This window comes from Grammomys surdaster, unplaced genomic scaffold (genome assembly GCF_004785775.1).
Source record: "Grammomys surdaster isolate TR1022 unplaced genomic scaffold, NIH_TR_1.0 62, whole genome shotgun sequence".
NCBI lineage: Eukaryota > Metazoa > Chordata > Mammalia > Rodentia > Muridae > Grammomys > Grammomys surdaster.
Genome location: NW_021604564.1, coordinates 25362422 through 25385726, shown reverse-complemented (window position 1 = coordinate 25385726; position 23305 = coordinate 25362422). Strand labels below are relative to the sequence as shown.

The 23305-nt window shown below is 38.2% G+C and overlaps 1 protein-coding gene across 4 annotated transcripts in view; it reads left to right on the top strand.

The window, feature by feature from the left end:
- The window catches only part of Sclt1 (sodium channel and clathrin linker 1), a 114841-nt gene that overhangs the window by 38994 nt on the left and 52542 nt on the right, over positions 1-23305 (top strand). For 3 of the 4 annotated variants that reach the window (XM_028762739.1, XM_028762767.1, XM_028762758.1), the window contains 3 exons: positions 12769-12859; positions 13332-13423; positions 22369-22546. In XM_028762739.1, the coding sequence (XP_028618572.1) occupies positions 12769-12859; positions 13332-13423; positions 22369-22546 (361 nt within the window). The remainder of the gene's footprint in view (positions 1-12768; positions 12860-13331; positions 13424-22368; positions 22547-23305) is intronic. The other variant, XM_028762748.1, reaches the window with a different exon arrangement.

Here is a 23305-nt window from a genome sequence, read left to right as displayed (position 1 = left end):
TTTGGTTTGGTTTGGTTTGGTTTGGTTTGGTTTGGTTTGGTTTGGTTGTTTTTTTTTCCGAGATAGGGTTTCTCTTTATAGCCCTGGCTGTCCTGGAACTCACTCTGTAAACCAGGCTGGCCTCAAACTCAGAAATCCACCTGCCTCTGCCTCCCAAGTGCTGGGATTAAAGGCGTGTGCCACCACTGCCTGACAACTCTTTATTATTTCTTTCCTTGTGCTGACTTGGAGGTAAACTTTTCTAAGATCTTGATTTTCATTATTAGATTATTTATTTGAAATATCTGACTTTTTAGTGTAGGCAATTGTACTACAAAATTTCCTGTTATACCTACTTTTTTCTGCTTCCTTCACATTCCAATATGTTATGATCTCATTCTCATTTGATTCTAAGAATTGTTTTATTTCTCTCCTGATTCCTTTAGTGATTCACTTGTTATTTAGAAATGTGTACTTTGCAGCTTTTGGGTGGAATAGTTTGTAGGTGTCTGTTACATCCATTTGATCTGTAGTATAGTTTAATTCTGCACTTTGTTGATGTATTTTATCTGGATGGCTTAGATGATGAGAATGATTGCTGAGAGTGAAATGTTATTGAAGACCCCACTATTTTGTTTTGAAGCGGTTTTTTGGCCTTTATGACTAGAAGACTTGATTTATGGTAATAAGTGTTGTAGTATTGGGTGTATGTAATTTTTCGGTACTTGAATCCTTCATCAATATGAATTGGCTATCCCTTTTTGTTTTGTTTGTTTTGCCTTCTTTTGACAAAGACTTTTAAACAAGCACAACAAAATGAATCAGTGAGCAATTAGGAACTTCAAAAAGTTTAAACGATAGGGACTGGGGAGATGGCTCAGTGGAGAATAGCTGCAAGCATCCAACCTAAAGTCAGATCCATCGCAGAGATATAAAAAGCTACGCATAGCTGTGCATGACTGTAGCCCCTGCTCTGATGAGGGCAGGAGAGGAGAATTGCCAGGGCTTGTGGCCTTTACACTAGCTGAGATAATGGAGAGCCTTGTTTTCTGTGAGAGACAAGTAATAAGACAGAGAGGAATAGAGGTAAAGACTTGGATGTTCTTCTCTGGCCTCTACACATGTGTGCATAAGTTAGAGTTGGGGTTAGAGACAAATACACCTGCGCTAACACACACGTCTTACATAACTAAGTAAAGTTGAAGAAATAGACATGTGCAATGATGGCATGAGAAATCTCAGCAAAGAAATAAAAAAAATCTAAAAACAAAACAGAAAATTAAGAACTACTATGCCAGAGAAACTTCAATTCTTTAGTGAGAATATTTTTCCACATCCTTATATTTTAGATTAATGTAATTTAGAATAAACTGTTCAAAAGGAGAGAGAAAGAGAAATAAAGGATGTGTGACAGAAAGAGACTAAAATAGGTATGGTAATTTAGTTGTTCCTTGATTAAAATAATAAAAAAGAAATTTTACCATTTACCAAGATAATTACATAGTTTAACAAACTTATTGTTATTTATAAGGGTATGTTTGATCGAATAAAACAAAATAAAATGTATTCATGGAAATGTGGTATATGAGAATTAACATTATAAGTCAGTGGGGAACTACCGTATTGGGAATAGTTTCTATCTGTAAGAAAGTTTTATAGGAGTTCTCCTTTCCAAATTTATTTTTATGTAGGTTTTAGGGTTTAAATTGAGAAGCAAGACTTCACAGAATTGGTTTTTTAATAAGATAATCTAAAGATTTTGATAGGAAAATACTGGATTTTATACTTAAATTCATTTTAACTGGTACTTTAAAACATGAATATTGTACATGGAATAATGCTTGTTTTAAGTCATATACACGTTGTATATGGGAAAATATTTCTTATCCAACATTTTAAAGATAAGCAAAAATAGAAAAGATTAATAAATAAGAGCCAGAGATAATTGGACAAAGCCTGGGAGAAAACATTTCAAAGGTCACAGCATCCTGAAAAATGAAAGCTAAGCAAAATGACAGTGCAGTTACAGACTTGAGTGGTTTGGGGGGTTATTTTGGTTTTGTTTTGTTTTGTTTTGTTTTGTTTTGTTTTGTTTTCAAAATTTGGCTTATTTACATGTATACAAAGTGTTGGCTTAGAAGAGGAATCAAGTCTAAAAGCAAAATTAATTTATTTTATATGTCTTACACTCAGAGCCTAAAAGTAATTTAATATCATATTTTTAGTTTGCAAATATTTTTACTACAAGCTAGCACATGAGATCAGGTGTAAATTTTTCCACATGCTGTATTTCTTGGTGCTGAAAATGTTTCAGAATTCTTAGTATTCCAGATTTTTCATATTTCTAGATTCAGAATTCTTAGCCTATGTTAATTTATACTCAAAAATTGATGCTAGAATTGTAAAATGAATGCTTGCCGTATAGACACCCATCTGTAAACCTAGCATAGGTAGACAGGAGAATTGTGAGTTTGAGGCTAGCCCATGTAAAATCCTATCTCAAAAAAAGTCTCTCCTTCTCCCGCCCCCCCTCTCTTCCCCCTTCCCCATCTGTATGTGTATGTATGTGTGTGTGTATAAACATGCATGTATATGTGTATAGATTGAAAGTGGAATATAATGTCTAAAAGAGGATAGTATACATTAACATTGTTCAACAATTTTTAAGTAATAGTCTCTATTCTCTTTTTTTTATTATTATAATTTATTTTTTCTCAAATCATAATTCATTCACACAGGGGTTATAAACACAGAAAGGCAGGATGTGGGAAAGGGAATGGCACTGGAGTGTGGGTGTTCAGGGGGAATACAGATATCTTCAGAACCGGGTATCAGCTGGGTGAAGGTTCAGGGGACAAGTCACTATGACTCTGCCTATGACTCGCTTGTCCTTATCTAAGTTGGTATTGTCTGCCAAGGCTACCTATTTACAAGGTCTATGACTACTCAGGCTGGTAAATTTCCACAAAAGCTGCCTATTTACATTAGCTTATAGCCATCTGTTTCAATCTTTTTCCACTGAGACCCAAGACTTGGTGTTAGTATACATGTATGACAGGCCTATTGCTGATTTTAGGCCTATGGCTGATTTTAGGCCTTCAGTGTATAAGCAGGGCTGCCCCTGACATCTCCTCCCTTCTCTAAGTATAGAAGGGCTGTGGCAATTCTAAACTTGCGAAGGCAGGGATAGAGGCCTGACCTCCCAGTATTTGAAGGGGACCTTGTAATGGCTCCAGTCCCCCTGTCATTGTCCAGTGAGGCATGAGGGCCATACCCGTCCCAATGTCTTTTTCCTGGAGAGGGGATACTTTTGACATCAACCCCTATAAAGTCCGGCTTGTTCCTCAGGGAACCCAGAGAGATATTTTTATCTTTTATTTATAGTCTCTATTCTCTATAGACATTTTAGCTATAGAGAGATGTATCCATATTTACTATGTAGAGTATAAGTACTAAGTATATTACATATTTTTATTTGTTTCTAAAATAAAAACATTTCTTGCAGTTACATTTCCTAACTCAGTCATTGTTTCTGTGAACTGTGGCTATTTGTAGAATTTGGGAGCTGCAGGCAGCCAATGTTTTTGTCACCAAGGGAACAGTATGTAAAATGTGGTGATTACTTGCATGGAAACCCAGGTATCAACAACAAGCATTCGTGTATTTCATATAAAGTTTTAATTGAATGCCAAAACATAGATCTAAATAATATTGTTTATGTTAAACAGATACAGAACTGTAGTATAAAATATGTAATAACAACATATATCATGGCTTAACTTGAAGTTAGAAAACAAAATGGAAAGGGACCACCAAACAATACTGACTGCTTTGTCATGACAGTTAAAAACAATGAGTCATCTAATATTGTGTTTAACTATGAATTCAAGGCCCAGAAAAAAACTTCAAGAAAAAATAATCTCTGTAGCTTAGTAGTGTGACTTAGAATGCAGAGATAGATCTTGGAAGAAAGACGTGTAAGGAAATGGGTTCATAAGACCCTGCAATCATGTACTGAGAAATAAATTGGATATAGAAGATCCATGTTGAGAGGGAAATCGAAGAACTTAGGACTAGAGGTCAAGGTAAACTATTACAGAGTTGAACTAGCACACAGCATCATAATGGCCATTTGATTTATCTTTCCATTGTTATAAACTGCATGGAACCAAAGGCTTGAACTGTCCTACCTGTAACCGCCCGAGCTGTCCCACGTTCGGGGGCCACTTTGTAACTGCCCGTTCTGCTGCTCCGGTCCGCGGGTCAGGATCTAGCAAGAGAGAGAGTGGGGGCAAGAGACATGAAGAATGGAGACAAGACAGGGAGTCTGATTAAGGGTCATTTATTAAAAGGAAATCCTGGGTATTTATACCCTTTACCACATGCCTTGCCCTCGTGGAAGCACAGCTGAAGGCACTATGTCATGTGCCTTGCAGCGTGGATATCACATGCACCTAGCTGCTGGTGGCACTAAACAGCAAAACAAGATATGTGAGAAAAACAAGATGTTTATCAGAGTGTGCTCAGCTATTGTGGGCTGTTGAAAACAAGTCTCTTGTCAGGGTATATGGCTCGAGATGGCTGCAAAGATGATAGCCGCTTTCGGCTAGGAGTCGGCTCCCAACACCTACCCACCCAGAGTTTTCCAATAGAGTCAAGGAATAGCCAAGTTGGAACCCAGATCTTTTTGTTGCTAATCTCACTGAACTGCTAAGCCTGGCTTGCTGACAGTATGCACAGCCGTAAAGAATCAAGAGAGGAGTTGACTGGAAAGGAAAGGACAATGAGTGGATATGTTCATTTTTGACATCTGTGTGGAAGAGTCATCTGGGTTTTGGACATTTGGTGTGAAGACTGTGACTTGAGACTAAATGAGTTGAGAACAATAATGCTGGTTATAATTTCCTGAAACCTAAAGGGTCTTGAGTGCTGTGCTGTCCTAAGCAATTTTGCCATAATATTTACCAACGGTATTCTATAGCTCAACATTAAGCAGATCAGAGCTGTATACATAAAACTATGCTTGCTTTTCCTGCCACAGATTTGAAGGAACATAAGGATAAGCAGATGCTTCTTTGAGGGAAAGGGTGTTGCTTTCAAGTTTGACAGATTCTGAATGATGGGCATATTGACATTACCAAAATTCAGTTTTGAAATGATGCTCTATATTACCATGCCAAGAAAAAGTAAATTAGAAATTCTTTAAACACATTTATACTTACACTGAAACAGTTTCATTTGTTGTCTGATAATATGATTTCAAAAGCTAAAATCATATGAACATATAATTAACACTTCTTTTGTTTTCATGTTTGACAATTGTGGAGATACCCTGCCATGGCACATGAGGCTTTTGAGGCTGTTTTCTATCAGCTTCACTCCCCTGGCCCTCCTCAACGACATCCTGTGTACAGTGCTCCAGGTGCTACTCGGCTGTTTCTCAAAACCACTGCTTCCTTCTCTTTGCCTTTTGAGAAACAGTATTCTATTTCTCAGAAAATTTGTACTCTCTCTGCTTCTCTCTCTCTCTCTCTCTCTCTCTCTCTCTCTCTCTCTCTCTCTCTCCCTCTCCCTCTCTCTTCCTTCTCCTCTCCTCCTCCTCTCCTCCTCCTCTCCTCTCTCTCTTTCTCTCTCCCCTCCCGCCCTCTGACCACCCCCTCTCACACATACACACACACTAGCTTTCTTTAAGAAGGTATTTTCCTTCATTACACCAGATTTTTACTCTTTTATCCTTGCAGATGCACTTAGCACTCACTCATTTAGTTGAAATTTTATGTTGTTTCTCTGTGAGTGCTTTTCATTTCATTATATTTGCTTATAATAGTCAGTTCAGTGAGCTCAAATTCTGCATCTTGGTATGTGTGAAAGGAAAGGTGGACACACCTTTAATTCCAGCACTGAGGAGACAGAGGCAGACAGAGCTGTCTGAGTTTGCAACCAGGCTGAACTGTATAGTGAGTGAGTCCCAACAGTGTAACTTTATCTCATATATATATATTTAGGAGTGATAAGTTTTATCTGTGGTAGGATACAAGCCTTGAGTTTATTAATCTGCACTAAAGATAGCCTGAAGCACTGGCATATGGGTTCATAGTAACTTCTCAAACTTAAGAAAAATAGTTCAGAAAGTTGAAGAGTGGTCTGGAGTCAAGTCATGGAAGACTTGATGTCACTCTGCGCAGCTACTGACATGAAAGGATAGGATTAAATTTTATTTTTGAAAAAATATTTTAAGAAAATAAGCAAAAGGAGATGAGAATTAGAATAATTTTTAGGTAATTTTGTTCAAAATAATTTTAAACGGCTGTGGTTTTGACTTGGTGATAAGAAATGTTAGCCTAGCTTGTTCAATGCCCTACATTTGGTCTCCAAATAATATATATATTCAGATTAACTTTAGTCACTCATTAACATGAATTGATATATTTTTACATTAGTAATGTACAACTTGCTAATCAGTATTGACTGAGAATGGGATCTGGGTGTGTAATTCAGTGGTAGGGTACTTATTTGACACTTGAAAAACCGTGAGTTTATTAATCCTTTGTACCCACACCCAAAACTTATTGTAGATTTGACCAAATAACATAATCTCTGAAGCCAGTAAAAGTCTTTGGTGAGTTTATGGGTGATAGGACACAACCCGTTCACATTGTTCGATCACCTCATCCTTCTCTTCAGTAATTCCTGGGTAGGGTACTATTCCATTTTTCTTAACCCAGAGTTCTGTAGGGTATCTCCCTCCAAGTGGCTCAGAGGTACTTATAAGACAATGGGCTCTGAGCTGAACTTATTGTCCCATCTCCCAAACCTTTTATCTGTTTATAAATGGTGTCATCCAATTCCTGATTCAGGAAAGGAGGAGGGAAGCATCATACTTTGTCCTGTTTTCCAACTCTACATTTAACAAGACTTTTTTTTTTTTTTCAGTTTTTCGAGACAGAGTTTCTCTGTGTAGTCCTGGCTGTCCTGGAACTCACTCTGTAGACCAGGCTGGCCTCAAACTCAGAAATCCACCTGCCTCTGCCGCCCAATTGCTGGGATTAAAGGCGTGCACCACCACTGCCCGCCAACTCTACATTTAAAATGTGTCACTTTCCTATCACCATATTGTTTGTTTCTGTTTCTCTTTTTATTATTACTTATTTTATTTACATTCCAAATGTTGCCCCCTTCCACATTCCCCCCTCCCAGAGGTCTTCACCCCATTCCCTCTCCCCTTTGCCTCAGAAAGGGTACTCCCTGCCCCCAGGACCTCCCGCCCCACACCCCCCATTCCCTGGACATCAAGTCTCTACAGATTGGGCACATCCTCTCTCACTGAGGCCAGACAAAGCAATCCTCTGCTGCATATGTGCTGACCCGTGGATCAGCCCCTGTTATGCTGTCAGGTTGGTGGCTTAGTCTCTGGGAACTCCCAGGGGTCCAGTTTAGTTGACACTGTTGATCTTCCTATGAGGTTGCCATCCCATTCAGTTCCTTCAGTCCTTCCCCTAATTCAAACATAGGGGTCCCTGATCAGTTCAATGATTGGCTCTAAGTATCTGCCTCTGTCTCAGACAGCTGCTGGTAGAACCTCTCAGAGGACAGCCATGCTAGACATCCTGTCTGCAAGCACAGCATAACATCAGTAATAGTGTCAGGGTTTGGTGCCCACCGATGGAATGGATCCCAAGTTGGGCTGGTCACTGGATGGCCTTTCCTTCAGTCTGTGCTCCATTTTTGTTCCTACATTTCTTTTCGACAGGGACAATTTGGGGTCAAAAATTTTGAAGGTAGTTTGGTGACCCCATCCCTCCCCTGGGGGCCTTGTCTAACTATTAGAGGTGTTCTCTTGGGGTTCCATCTCTCCACTGTTGGGCATTCAGCTCAGGTCATCCCCTTTGAGTCCTGGCAACCTCTCAGTCCCAGGTGTCTGGGACTTTCTAGAGGTTCCCCTGACCCTTCCCTGGCAGCTGCATATTTCCATTTATTCTCCTGACCCTCCAGGCTTCTCTCTTGGCTCCCCCCCCATACATGACCCTGCCCTCTTTTTCCCTCCCCCACCCCTCTATCCCCCAGGTCCCTCCCTCCCTCTGCCTCTAGTGATTATTTTTTTCCACCTTTTAAGTGAGATTGAAGCATCCTCACTTGAGCCTTCCTTCTTGTTAAACTTCTTACGGTCTGTGTGTTGTATTGTGAATGTTCTGTACTTTTTGTCTAATATCCAGTTATCAATAATTGCATAGCTTACATCTCCTTTGTTATTGCCCTTGCTGAGCCTCTCCCATGTAAGTCCCTGATGAAATCCCCTCTGGCTTTTCACACCCCCTTTTTGTTCTTTTCTTAAACTAGTCTTTCAAAATTAAAATCTGATTATGCTGCTTCATGTCAGTGACTGCCCAGAATGATCTGACCCCAAGCAACTCCTCACTGCAGCTCTCTGAACTATTTTGATTTCTCTGAACAAGCCACGTTGTAGCCTGTCTAAAATTCCTCCTTTTAACAAATGTCCTCCCAATTTTAAAACTTCAGCTCAGGTGCCATATTACAGATAATCTTTTCTAAGTCATTTTCTTTCTTCTCTTTACATTCTTATGTCTTCTATAGTACAACTGTAGACTGAATGCTGATCTGTTGCAATATTTTAACACTTTATTATATGTAACTATACATTTTCAATTGTCCTCACTAACATGTAAGGCCGACAAAAGATGGTAAGAAAATATTTTGAGTAATTAATTTATCAATTAAATAACTAAATTGTCTTTTATTGGGAGGATAAGTAAACTAATTTAATTATATTCATGCCCCTTGCTCTTCAGTCTTTCAGAGACACAGCTGCTTTCTTAGCCTCTTACTATCCAAAAAAAGTTCATGTTATACTCTTTATTCAGCTACTCAGGATTGGATGACTACTGAGTAGTGTGGTTTCCAAGTGAGCACATCATCTTGATATAGTTATCAGAAGCCATTTTGTATTTTCTAGTACAGATCCAGCCTTTAAATTATATTGTATAAGTAAATGGTTTTCATGAAGAACATAAGAGCTGATGTTATAAGGTGCAGTTCTTGGTCTCATGCTATCCTATCATATTGAATGTAATAGATAAATTATGTATATTCATTGTGTTTGTTCCTAGTCATTTTTACTTTTTCTCCAAAAGTATGTGTGCCAATTTACTTTTATATACCACTTGTTTTTAAAATGTACTTTTGCCAGGTAATAGTTTTATTTTAACTGAAATAACAGATCTTTCTCAGATGTTTCATGTTTCCATTTGAATAATATTGTGTCTTCTATTATAAAAAAGCTGTGGAATTCTGGAACTCATGTACCACTAGTTTTGATTCACGGTGTCTCTTGGGATCTCTCCCTTGTGAGAAATGGCCTAAAGCAGATGTGCTTAGTCATAGGATTGCCAGACGGCTCCGTATGTGTAGGCAGCTAGCTTTCTAGCTTTCTGAGCAGGGAAAACAGAGGATAGCAGCTTTCCTGTCATTCTTTTTATTCACAGTGTTTAACCTTAACGTTATTTAAGGGCTGATTATAATTATATGGTTTTTTTATTTTAATTATTTACATTTTAAATGATGTCCTCCCTTCCCAATTTCTCCTTCACAAACTTCCTATCCCATCCTCCTTCCCACCTGCTTCCATGAGGGTGCTCCCCCACCCAACATCCACTCCCACCTCACTGCCCTAGCATTCTCCTACCCTGGGACATTGATCCTTCACAGGACCAAGGGCCTCCCTTCCCATTGATGCCAGATAAGGCCATTCTCTGCTACATAAGCAGCTGGAGCCATGGGTCCCCCGATGTGTACTCTTTGGTTGGTGATATAGTCCCTGGGAGATCCGAGGGGTCTGGTTGGTTGATATTGTTGTTCTTTTAAATGTTTGTTTCTTTTACTCTTTGAAGAGCAAAGAATATTTGATTTTACTTGTAGAGCACATGCGGCAACTTTTTAATATTAGGATTTTTTGTTTCATGAGTTATTCCAAGGTAAAACAAAACTATGCAGCATTGCTCAAAAGTTTTGCATCTAATAATAAAGGATTATTTAAGAATGTTTCATTGATATTTATAATCGCTTTTGGCAAATATTCTACATTCATTTACCTTTTTAGGTTGTGCCTTGTGGTATGTTGTGTGAGAAGCATAGACTCTGTACCCAGCCTTACTTTTACATTCTGGCCCTGCATTGCCTTAGTCCATTTCAGGTATTTAACAAAATACTGCAGAGTGAGTATTTCTTTATAGTACTAGAAGATGGTAAGTCCAAGATCAAGTCACCAGCAGTTTCCATATCCAATGAGGGCTCTGCTTCATAAATCATACCTTCTTCATGTGTCTTTACATGGTGGGAGGGACAGGAAACCTCATTCAGGCCTCTTTTACAAGGCCGCTGATCTCATCTTTGAGAGTTCCACAATCATAATTTCATCACCTACCAAACATCATACCTAAGACCATCGCATGAGAGGAAAAATACAGACTACCTGTTGTTTACTGATGGATAGTTTGGGCAGACTGCTAAGTACATGAAGTTCAACTTTTTTATCTATCTAGGAAAGCTAAAGTGCCGCCCTGCATGCCACTCCCTAGTGTACAGTGGACTTTAACACTGTATTTAAGCACATCCGTTCTTCTTTGACATCTACTCTGTCTAGGTAGGAAAGTATCTTTTTATATCTTCTGAGTATTTTGTATTTGTTCCTGAGTTTCCTCTCTGATCTTTGGGGCTATTTCTCAGCTTCCACTGTCTTCTTTATTTTCTCATCTGACATACTGAAAAAGAGATATTTCTTAAATTTTTGTCCCTTTTACTCAATTCCTCCTCTTTCCTTAAGCCTACCCTACCTACGTTCATTAATATCAGTGTTTCCCCAGTACATACATTTAGCATTGATCTGCTTTGTTGACCTCAAAATTCGAACTGCTAGGTCGTTAGTTTATTTGGTTTGTTATTGTTATTTGGTTTTGCTAGAGTCTAACTTTATTGCCCCAAGTTGAGCTCATTAGATAGTCCAGGCTGACCTCAAACTTGTTATCTTCCATTCTCAGCCTCTTGTGTGCTTGGATTATATACAAGTACCACCTTACCTAGCTAAGCTTTGTGTTTTTCAGCAACAGATACTCTGCTTCTGAAAAAAAATATTTTAGGAGGCTAAGGAGATTGTACAGCCTGTAAAGTATTTCAGTGCAAGTAAGAGTTCTATCCCTGGAGTCCTCGTGAACTAGCTGAGTGTGGTACTGTACATCATGATGCCAGTGCTGGGAAGAAAAGACAGGTGGATCCCAGGGCTCACTGACCAGCCAGTCCAGCCTAATCAGAGAGGTCCAATACTTGCCTAGTAGTAAACCAGCTTTAAAGAATTAGGAGGATGTGATGTGTGTGTCTGTCTGTCTGTCTCTCTGTTTGTATGTCTGTGTGTATGGTGAGGCTTCTAAAACTCACTGCTGTAGGATTGTCTACACATGAACAATGAATGAGTAAAACATGAAGACTCAGTTGTCCTTAGAGCTGGTATTTTCATCTTCTGTCCTTTGCACTCATTTATTATGTTCTTTCTTGTCTTCAAAAGGGTTAATAAAGTATGGTCTCTGCCTTCAGATTGTAGTCCATCTTCTATGAACTCATAATTCTACAAGGGAAAGTTCATTTAGTATTGATTGTAATGTAGTATGGTCTGTTAATGTACAAGGAATTATGCCTTATAAGGATTGCAATTTAGGATACTATGTAAGCAAAACCATTGTGGACTTAAGAGAAAACTTTTAATTTGGTAAATGTTGAAAAATTAGAAGAAGAGAGAGAGACTTGTACAATAAAAATGGGAAAACCCAGAGTGTGCTCAAGGAATCATGGGCTTTGTATGTTCCCTGTTAAACCTGCATTAAAGTATATGGGAGGACAGGGCAAGAGATGAGACCTTGGCATTGACTGGTACTGACCTTTTGTCGTATAAGGGAGTATAGAGTTTAATTCAAAAATAATGAAAATAAAACTTGTTTTCATTTTAGCTTAGAAATACAGAAATAAATTTTAAGGTAGAATTTTAAGCCTGATGCTGGGCCTGGTGGTACCTGCCTATAATCTCAACACTTGGAGGTAGGGACGCAGAAGGATCATTGTTCTACGTCAGCTTGAAGCCTTTGAAACTTGTCTTTGAAAAGAAAAAGGGGTTGGGAGAATCAGTTCTTGGAAGTGAGAGCAGTGCTAAAGGTTGAGCCATAAAAACAGAGAAGAATACACACTTCACAGACAATTTAGAAGTTGACTATTTAATATCAGATAAAAGTAAGGAAAGTTCTATTAGTAAGAGAAATTTGTTCTCTCAGCAGGTGGTCAAATGAGTTTCCCCACTAGGAGTGACAGCACCAGGCTGCTGATGCCAGTGCTCTGCATGCTGAGATACACCCAGCAGATGCTCTCAGTCTCACATTTGATTAGAGTTCACCAGACACTTTAATGTACTGTACATTAACTTGTTCAACAACCCCTGAAACAAATAGAAAAGGCAGCATTATGCTGAAATTTTCGTTATGATGATCAAGTATTTCTTCATTAAATACATAGGATTTATTTATCTAAATACTCTTTATACTCCTCTAAAATTACCTATTTTTTTATTTGCTTTTACATGTATCTTATTAGCAATAAGGAAATCATTCAAAATTTACCTTTGGGATCCATTTTTAGTTACATAAACATTAATAATGATTTTACTAAATTTAGATTTTGGACTTTTTTATTCTTTATGGTCTCTAACATAGCACATGAATTTACTTTCTTCTTCAGGCAAGCCAAGTTAGATCTTAGAGTTGCAGTAACGAAAGTGGAAGAGTTAACTAAAGTGACTGAAGGTCTTCAAGAACAGATGCTGAAGAAGGTATAGTGTTGGGAATACCTTAGTGAAGACTGTTTCCATTGGTGAAATGCTTTTCTAGAAAGACTTAATCAAACCTGTTGATACAATTCAAAGCATTATTCTGTCAGAGAAATGCTCTTTCTTATTTTGATAGCTAATGGGAAATAGCTAAGAGAGTATATGTAACAGTTGAGTAGCCATGTAGAAACCTTTGCCTTATTTTGCTGTGTGTCTAGTGGAAACATGGTGAGACACTGCCGGAAATCTACTTGCAGTAATTCTTTTGATGTCTAATATGGTATTGATGATGAAGTTTTCCTCTTAACCCTTTATATTATATGTGTTTACTTCCAAAGTATATCATCTTTAAACTTACCTATTAGAATTCTAGTAACATAACTTTGTAGTCTACTATGTTTTTCATGCTATAAATGGTGTTTGTGTATTACATTCTCAAATGCTTCAAGTAAGCTTCAGGATCTTTACTTTCTAGGAGGAAGATATTATGTCTGCACAAGGAAAAGAGGAAGCATCAGATAGACGTGTTCAGCAGTTACAGTCTAGTATAAAACAGTTAGAGTCAAGGTAATAATACTTCTGTGTCTCTGTGGTTTGCATATGTAAAATACAGTAGAGTTTCGATTATATTTATTGGAATAGGTATCTTATAAATGCTAAATCAAAACTATAATCATGTGCTTAAAATCTTAACATTAGTTTACAATTGTATCGTTATACTTTGAACTTATGTTCAAAATCATTTACCTGGGTATGGGGGCACATGCCTTTAATCCTAGCACTCAAAAAGTAGGGGCTAGAGGATCTCTGTTAGTTCCAGGGTAGTCTAGTGTGCTTAGTGAATCCCAGGATAGCCAGGACTATTTAGGAACTCTGTCTTTAAAAAAAATTATATAATGCATACAGAGTCTAGACACTCATGCAGAATACATTGATTCATGTCACAATTTTGAAAATTGGTCCAAATTTAATCTAGTGCTTTTTTTTTTCCTAAAAAAATCAACTCTTGGTTACCATGATATTTGTGTTACTATGGTTCCTAGAGCCCCTATCTATAAAGCCTGGCTCTGAGTCTGAACATTCACCCACATTAAGAGAAAGTAATGTAATATATAAATGAAAAGATACATACATAGATATAGAGAGAAAATTTTTTGGAGAGAGAGCCAAACCTAGGAGAAATCCTCAATCTGTCTCTGCCTTGCCTAACAGTCCTACAACTTAAACAAAAAATGAAATTAAATCCAGAAGATGTACATATACAGATTTCGTTGTGGGTGCCAGTAAAGATGATAAGCCTTTCTCCTGTCACCAGGGCTTGGGTTCATGAGGAGAAATGCTTTGTTTCCCAACATGGTATTCATTATGACCTGTATATTGACCTCTACAATACTATTGTACAAAAGACACCTTTATTTTCAGTCCTTTTGATTTAAACATATAGATTTTTTAAGTATTTGTAGTTGTTCTTAGAAACAGAAAGCCCTTCTTCTAAAAATATGTTAAAAATTTCTAAATCATAGTATCTGAAGAAATTAGATACTTCCCCAAATCCTCTATAATTCTACATTTTAGTAAACAATACAGTTAAAGTTTAAATAACCATTGAAACAGAAAACAATGAATGTCAGCTTCTAACTATTCATTAGTGTTCTTGGGCCACAAATTCTGCAAGAGGGATTATGTCTAGGAGCTGAATGCTGTAGATTATTCCTGCCTCTTAAAACATTCAGTGTGTCAGAATAGCCCTGTAGGCTGCAAATTGATCTTTAGCTTTATTGTTTGTTCCCTAGAAGTCAAGCTTCCAGTACCAGTCTTTCCTGTATTCTTGGGAGCTCTAATCTTCAATTGCCCATCCCATCTGTTTTTTAATCACTAATGTCTCCCTCATGGCTATTATAAAATGATGTAATATTTTTGATAATACCATTTATCTTTTGTGGGAAACATTTTTTCATTAATTATTTATTCTTTTTACATCCCGATTGTAGCTCCTCCCTCCTGTCCTCTGAGTCCTACCCTCATAAGCCTCTTCCCCATTACTCCCTCCTATTTTCCTTAGCGAAGAAGAAACACCCTCATGTATACCAACATGCCCTGGCATATAAAGTCATAACAGTACTAAGCATTTCATCTCCCATTGAGGCCAGACAAGGCATCCCAGATAGCTGAAGGAGATCCAAAGAAGACAACAGAATTAGAGACAGCCCCCTGCTCCAATTCTTAGGGGACTCACATGACCAAGCCTCATATCTGCTGCAAATGTATAGGGAGTCTATGTCTAGCTCATGGATGCTGGTTGGTGGTTTAATCTCTGTGAGCCTCCATAGGTCCAGGTTAGTTGACTCTTAAGTCTTCTTGTGCTGATCTTGACCTCTCCAGCTCCCTCAGTCCTTCCCCTGACTCTGCTAAAAGGCTCAACAAACTCCACCTAATGTTTGGCTGTGGATCTCTACATCTATTTCCATCAGGTGCTAGATGAAGCCTCTCAGAAAACAGCTATGCTAGGGTCCTGTCTGCAGGCATAGTAGAGCATCATTAATAGTGTCAGGGTTGGCTCTCTCCCATTGGGTGAATCTCAAGTTGGACTAGTCTTTGGATGGCCCTCTCTCAGTCTCTGCTCCACCTTTATCCCTGTACATCTTGTAGGCAGAACAAATTTTGCGTTGAAGATTTTGTGGGTGGGTTGGTATCTCCCTCCCTCCACTGGAAGTCCCACTTGGCTACAAGAGGTGGTCACTTCAGTCTCCACATCCTTAGCTGCTAGGAGTCTCATCTAAGGTCACCCCCATAGACTCCAAGGAGCCCTCCCTGTCCCAGGCTCTGGCTCAACCCAGAGATGCCCCCACCACCACTAATATTCGTTCTCTCTCTCATCCCTATCTGCCCCAACACACATACATGATTCCCACCTCAGATCCCCTCCCCTCCCAGTTCCCTCCCTCCATCCACCTCCAGTGTCTAATTTATCCTTCTCCAAGTTAGATTCAAGCATCCTCTATTGGGCCCTCCTTTTTACTTAGCTTCTTCGAATCTGTGAATAGTAGCATAGTTATCCTATAATTTGTGGTTAATGTCCACTATGAGTGAGTACATAACATGCTTGTCTTCCTGGGTCTGGGTTACCTCACTCAGGATGGTATTTTCTAGTTTCATCCATTTGCCTGAAATTTTCATGATGTCTTTGTTTTTAATAGCTGAGTAGTATTCCATGGTATAAATGTACCACATTTTCTTTATCCATTATTCAGTTGAGGGACATCTAGGTTGTTTCCAGTTTCAGATTACAAATAAAGCTATTATGAACATAATTGAGCAAGAGTCTTTGTGGGATGTTCAAGCATCTTTTGGGTATATGCCCAGGAGTTACCACTGAGTCTTGAAGTAGAACTAGTCCCAGTTTTCTGAGAAACTGCCAATTTGGTTTCCAAGGTGGTTGTATACAAGTTTGCACTCCCACCAGCAATGCAGAAGTGTTCCTCTTTCTCCACATCTTCGCCAGCATGTGCTATCTTTTGAGTTTTTGATCTTAGCCATTCTTATAGGTTTAAGATGGAACCTTACAGTTGTTTTGATTTGAAGTTCCTTGATGACTAAGGACTTTGAACATTTCTTCAGGTGCTTCTCAGCCATTCAAGATTCCTCTGTTGAGAATTCCCTGTTTATTTCTGTACCCCATATTTTTAACTGGGTTATTTGGTTGGTTGGTGTCTTAACTTTTTGAGTTCTTCATCAAGTTTGGATATTAGCCTTCTGTCAGATATAGGATTGGTGAAGATCCTTTCCCAATCTGTAGGCTGCCATTTTGTCCTATTGACAGTGTCCTTTGCCTTACAGAAGCTTTGCAGTTAGTTTTATGAATCCCATTTATCAATTGTTGATCTTAGAGCCTGAGCCATTGGTGGTCTGTTTAGGAAAATGTCTACTTTGCCAATGCTGTCAAGGGAATTTCCCACATTCTCTTCTGTGAGATTTAGTGTATCCAGTTTTATGTTGACGTCCTTGATCCACTTGGACTTGAGTTTTGTGCAGGATGATATAGATTAGGATCTATTTTCATTCTTCTACATGCAGACATCCAGTTAGACCAGCACCATTTGTTGAAGATGCTATCTCTTTTTCCATTGTATGATTTTGACTTCTGCCCCATCCAGCAGAGCAGTGGACTAGGACTGGGGTACCACCTCAAAGAGAGAATGGGGAAACAGGGATACGCAAAAAACCACGGCTTGTCTATAATCTGATCAAACTGTCATTTTAATTTTTTCACACAAGGGTTATATACACATACAGGCAGGATGTGGGGAGGGGGATGACGCAGGAATGTAGGTGTTCTCAGGGGGAGTACAGATATCTTCCAGAACAGAGTGTTGGCTGGGTGAAAAAGCAGGGAACAGGTCACTATGACTCTATGATTCATTTGTTCTTATCTAAGCTGGTACTTTCCACCAAGGCTACCTATCTACAAGGGCTATAGCTATCTGTTCTAGGGTTAATGTTTTCCCACAGAGACCAAGACTTTGTGTTAGTAGGCATATATGACTAACGTAGGCCTATGGCTGACTTAGGCCTCCAGTGTATAAGCAAAGCTGCTCCCAACATCAACTTCTTTGTCATAAATCAAATGTCCATATGGGTTTATTTTCAGTATCTTTGATTCTATTCCATTGATCAATATTTCTGTTTTTATGCCAATACTATGCAGTTTTTATTACTATTGCTGTGTAGAAGACAGTTTGAAATATGTGAAGGTGACAACTTCAAAAGTTCTTTTGTTGTACAGGATTATTTTAGCTATCCTAGATTTTTTGTTTTTCCACATCAAGTTGAGAATTGCTCTTTTAAGGTCTGTAAAGAATTGTGTTGGAATTTTTATGGGAATTGCATTTAATCTATAGATTGATTTTGGTGAGATGGCCATTTTTACTATGCTAATCCTACTGATCCATGAGCACGCAATATCTTTCTGTCTTCTAAAATCTTCCACAGTATCTTTCCTTAGAGACTTCAAGTTCTCAGGTGCCTCCTTAGGCAGAGGCAGCATATCAGTCTCATAGACTGAAGGTAAGGTCCTGAGACATTTTTTTTGATACTTTGAGACTCTACCAATGATTAGGAGATATCTAGTATCTCCAGCACCAACCACTAAATTCTTGCTGTTCCTCTTACCATTGTATCCACCAGAAGGTCTCAAATGTCAGTACCCTTTTATTGCAGACTGTTGAACTATAGAACCAAGGTATATTAAAATGATCCTCTTGGTGTTCTTTTTGCTTAATCATTTTTCTTTGTGCCATTTGAGCAACATACGTTGAAAATTATATTGTAAACTTTTATTTAAGTAGAGAGAGAAAATATATTTGTCCTTTCTGAAAATTAGGAAGAAGTTTTTAACATAATACCAGTGCTGAAATAATATCTTATTTTAGAAGTCAGCTAAGTATTCTTGGGTTAGTGATACTTAAATAGCTGAGTTGTTAAATCATAGCTGAAAAATATTTTAGTACATTAATGATACATACTAGTATTTCTAATATTTCATATTTGTGTGTGTAGGTACATCTGCACATGTGCACATATTTGTGAAGGTCAGAGGTCAACATCAAGTGTCTTCCTCTGTTCTTTTCTACCTTAGTTTTTGACACAGTCTGCTATAGAACCTGGAGCTCCCATATGTGTGGCCTGGCTGGCTGACAAACCCCAAGGATCCCCTGTCTTTCACTTCACAGCAACAGATTCTGAGAGCACACTGCCACAGCTGGCTCTTTTAGTAGGTACTGTGAATCAAACACAGGTTCTCATGGTTGTGTAGAAACAACTTTTACTGATAGAGACATCTTCCCAATCCCTGATAGCTTATATTTTTATCATAACACTCCTTTATGGGTTTTTATTGGCCATGTTAAAAATGATGTTATATATATATTTTTCCAAGTACTTTGGTGATTTTATTTACTTATAAAATGAGTAAATTATATATTTACTAAAATTTCATTATTGGCATACTCATGATAGTAAAATGGACATAATACATCTGCCTATCTTAGCTAAATGGCTCAGAATTTTGCCATTTAATACTTAGAATAGCTAAAATGAGCAGAAGAAAATGGGTATGGTCTTTTAAGGAATCAGTAGAATTTATCTGAGAGAGAGAGAGAAAAAAAAGAGAAGTGGTAAGCAGCTTTGTCTTTGATAGTTGTGGTTTGGATGGCCTTGGGAGGTATGTGTGCCTACTGAGCAGAGAGAATGTTGAGAGATCTATGATATAGTTGAAATAAATACTGGAGAGGCTAGATATAATTTTCTCTGCATTATTTGAAGAAAAAACTTTGTATCTATGGGAGTTATGCTTGCGTATGTGTCTGTGTTCTGATTTTCTCCTTAGTGCCCACAGAGGCTGGAGAGAGTGTACGGTCCCTAGGAGTAGTGTTTTGAGCCACTACATGGGTGCTGGACATTAAACCCACATTCTCTTGAAGGGCAGCGGTGCTCTTAACCACTGAGCCATCTCTAGCACCCTGAGGAAAAAATTTTAACATTCTAAAGCAACTTATATGTCCACAGGTGAAACCATTTGTTACACATGCATTGAATACTTATTGAATACTCTTAGAAAAAGAGAATGTGCTCTCTCTAAGGGCAGAAGTGTGAAAGTGATCTGAACATATAATGTAGGTAGACATTGCTTTTTAAGGCTGGAGGGATGACTAAGCAGCAGTTAAGAGCTCTTGTTTCTCTTTCAGAGGATCCAGATCTTAGCATCCACATTAAACAGCCCACAACTACCTGTAACTCCAGTTCCAGGGGACTCCATACCCTCTTCTAGCTGCTGTGCTCACCCATACACACAGTACATAACCACACAAAGATAAACACATAGTCACAGAGTTTAGAAAGAAAATACAATCTCAAGTTTTTCATTCACGATTTGGCTGGATAGTTTAAGGAGTTTCTAACCCTCTAAAAAGACCAAAAGCACCAGACGAATTTAAAGGATGACATTATTCAGACTTTGCAGTCATGAGTTTGTTCATAATGGGGAATGCTTTTTTTAAAAAAAGGAAGCAGTTTCACACAGGTAGATAGAGAATGTGGAGTGGGTCTTATAGGAGATATCAGAAAGGTTCTTAGCCTGTGTGACTATAGTAAACCACAGCTCTCATATCAAGAGGAGTAAGAGTGAGTTGATTCTGAATCAAATGTGAGTGACCAAGTTATTCCAGGTAACATCTTCCAAACCAGAAGTGGTTACATACACTTCTGTAGTCATAAAGCGAGAGAAAATGATAAGTGACGGCATTTTGTGAATGTGGTGGGGAGAGCCTCAGGCAGGTGGGGAGGTGACTGCCCTAGGTTTCAGGTGCTGTCTGATGGTATCCTGGGATGGTTGGTTGGTAGAGAAAACAGATGCTGCTTCAGGAAACCAAATGCATATTCCTTTCAGGAAGAGATGTACAGGGAACAGGATAGGCACTGAAAAACTAGAGTTCATGAGTTCAAGGCCAGGTTTGAATGCATAACAGACCCTGTCCAAAACTTCAGCTAATAAAATCATAAGATACAGAATATAAAGCACATATTGAATAATTTTAGAAAGAGTAAGCCATCTTTTTCATATATGAGGAAGTGTTTTACTGCCTTTACCTTTCCCCAAGGCAGTATAACCATTCTTAGTTTCAGAATCAAATTTTCTTTCAATTTTAAAGCAGAAAATAAAAACAATGAAGTTGAATTAAAAAGTAGTTACACGAGGGAAAAAGTTCTTGAGAAAATATAGCTAATTTTCCTTCAGTTTTTTTTAGAAATAATTTTATTATTTTTGAAGATCTAACATGCCTTCTTAAATATATTCTATATCCTTGTCTTAAATTGCTATCTTACTACAAACATTTGTTCTAGAATATTGTTGTCCTATCTAGATATCTAATGTTCCATTGAAGAGCTTGAAAATTGTCATTAATAACCTATGAACAAGTAAATACCCACAGACTATGGATTCACATTATATTTATATCTATAAATCAAATCTATGATTGTAATCTGTTATACACAGAAATCCTCTAAGACTGAACAGACCAACAGATTTATGCTGCTCTCAACCTTGGTCAGAGAAGCTGCTTATTCCAGAAGGCAGTGATTACTGCAGAGACTCATAACTCTTCTAAGTCCTGAGAATAAGCAATTGGGAATGCTCAGCAGTCAGTAGGACAAGTATATAAACATCCCTATCCCACCCTACTCCCAAGCTCAGAGAGTATCACAGAAAGAATATATGAGGAAGTGTACCACAAAAGATAAGCTTCTGGATATGACATAGCTGTTACAAGAACTCATAGCCACTGTGGTTGCCTATACAAGACATACACAAGATCAAGCCAGTTAAAAAAATCTAGCATGGGAGACCATGCCAAGAGAAGCCCTGATAGTGCCTGGAGGACCAGAAACCAGAGGCCGGATGGCCCAGAGAGCTATGGTAGAACCAAACATGACCAGCAAAGAAGGCAATGTGGACAGTAGCCTAGCATAATAGTCATCAGTGAGGCTTCAACCAGCAAGTGATACAAACAGATGCTGAGACCCATAGCCAAAACTTAGGCGGAGCTCTGGGAATCCTGCTGAAGAGGGGGAGAAAGGATTGTGAGAACCAGAGGGGTCAAGAATATCACATGAAAAACACAGAATCAACAAACCTGGACTTACAGGGGTTCACAGAGACTGAAATGACAATCAAAAACCTGCATTGGTCTAACCTAGGCTCTCAGTATATATGTTATAGTTGTGTGGGTTGGTGTTTTTGTGGGATTCCTAAGAAGTAGCAGAAGCTGTTTCTGACGCTTTTGGAACCCTTGTCCTCCTATTTGGTTGCCTTGTCCAGCCTTTATATAAAGGGAGGTGCCTAATCTTACTGCAGTTGATGAACCGGGTTTGGTTGACCCCCTGGGAGGCCTGCCCTTTTGTAAAGGAAAATGGAGGCATGTCATTTGATGTCTGCTAAGAGAGATTTACTTTTTTAGGGGAGGCCATTGGTAGTTTTCACATCCCAGTAAATGATCCTACACACATTTCCATATGGGAAACACTATATTTAGCTGGGGGAAAAAACAGATATGAAATTAGGCAGTAGTAGGAAAACATGCTGAGGGAAGAGAGATAAAACTGGAAAAAGGCAATGGAGGATCCATATGGCCAGGATACATTGTATACATCTCTGAAATTTTCACAAAATTAAAAGACACCAAAACCCATAGGAATCATCACACAATTAGAGTCAAAATATCTCATCTCAGTTCTGCTGCCCTTTTTATTATCTTAATCAAAAGCTGACCAAGGTATGGTTTTGTTTAAAATAGCCATTATAAAAATCTACTTTTATAGAACTGTAGCAAGATTTAAATGAGAAATGCATGTAAAAATAACAAGCATAATACCATCATATAGTGATGTTTAGTAAACTTCATGTGTCCTTCACTTTAAAATTATTTAACTTTCATATTGTGGTTATTAATTTCTAGATTGTGTATGGCAATTGAAGACGCCAATATGCTAAAAACAGGGAAAACACATTTGGAAAAGCAGATCAAAGAGCTACAAGCAAAGTGCAGTGAATCAGAAAATGAGAAATACGAGGCTATTTCAAGAGCCAGAGATAGCATGCAGCTCTTAGAAGAAGCTAACTTTAAACAGAATCAGGTAAGAAAACATGGAAATATGTTTAGAAAACAATAAAAGCCCCACATGCAATAGCATCAAGTACTCTTAACCTCTGAACTGTTTAAGGATTCTCATAATTTGATAACAAGCAGGGTCAATAGCCCTATTCCTCATTACCTCACATTCCTCAAAGTTATTAAGTCATAACAGCTGTTCCTTCTCACAATCTTTTTTTAATTCTATACACATAGTGTTTTGATCATATCCATTCTCATTCCCCTCTTCCAACTCTTCCCATCGTCTCCCAAATTTCCCTTACAACTTCATATCCTACTTCAGCTCTGATCTATTGTCAGAGAAGCTTTTTGCAAGTGGACAACAATTAATACAGAGACTTACATCTGGCCAGAATGCAGAGAATCTGTGACTTAGGAGTACTCAGCCCTAAATGTATATGTACACACACACACACAAACACACACACACGCGCTCCTGCACCAAGGCTGAGGGAACATTACTGACATGTGAAGAAAAGGTTGCCAATTTTCAATCACTCATCCTTGGTTTATTGAAGCCTCTTGAGATAATTTGATTCCTTTTGTCTTCTAGTTTGTCATTCTTTACTGGGCCATCAGAACATCATAGTACCAGCTTTCCCTTTGTTAACCCATTACATCTTTTTATGATGTTGTTGGCTCTTCTTAATACTAGACTGTCCAAGGGTCAGTTCTAAATGTCCATCTTTTTCTGAGCTAATCAAATCTGATTTTTAAATGCCATCTATATGCTAATAATTTC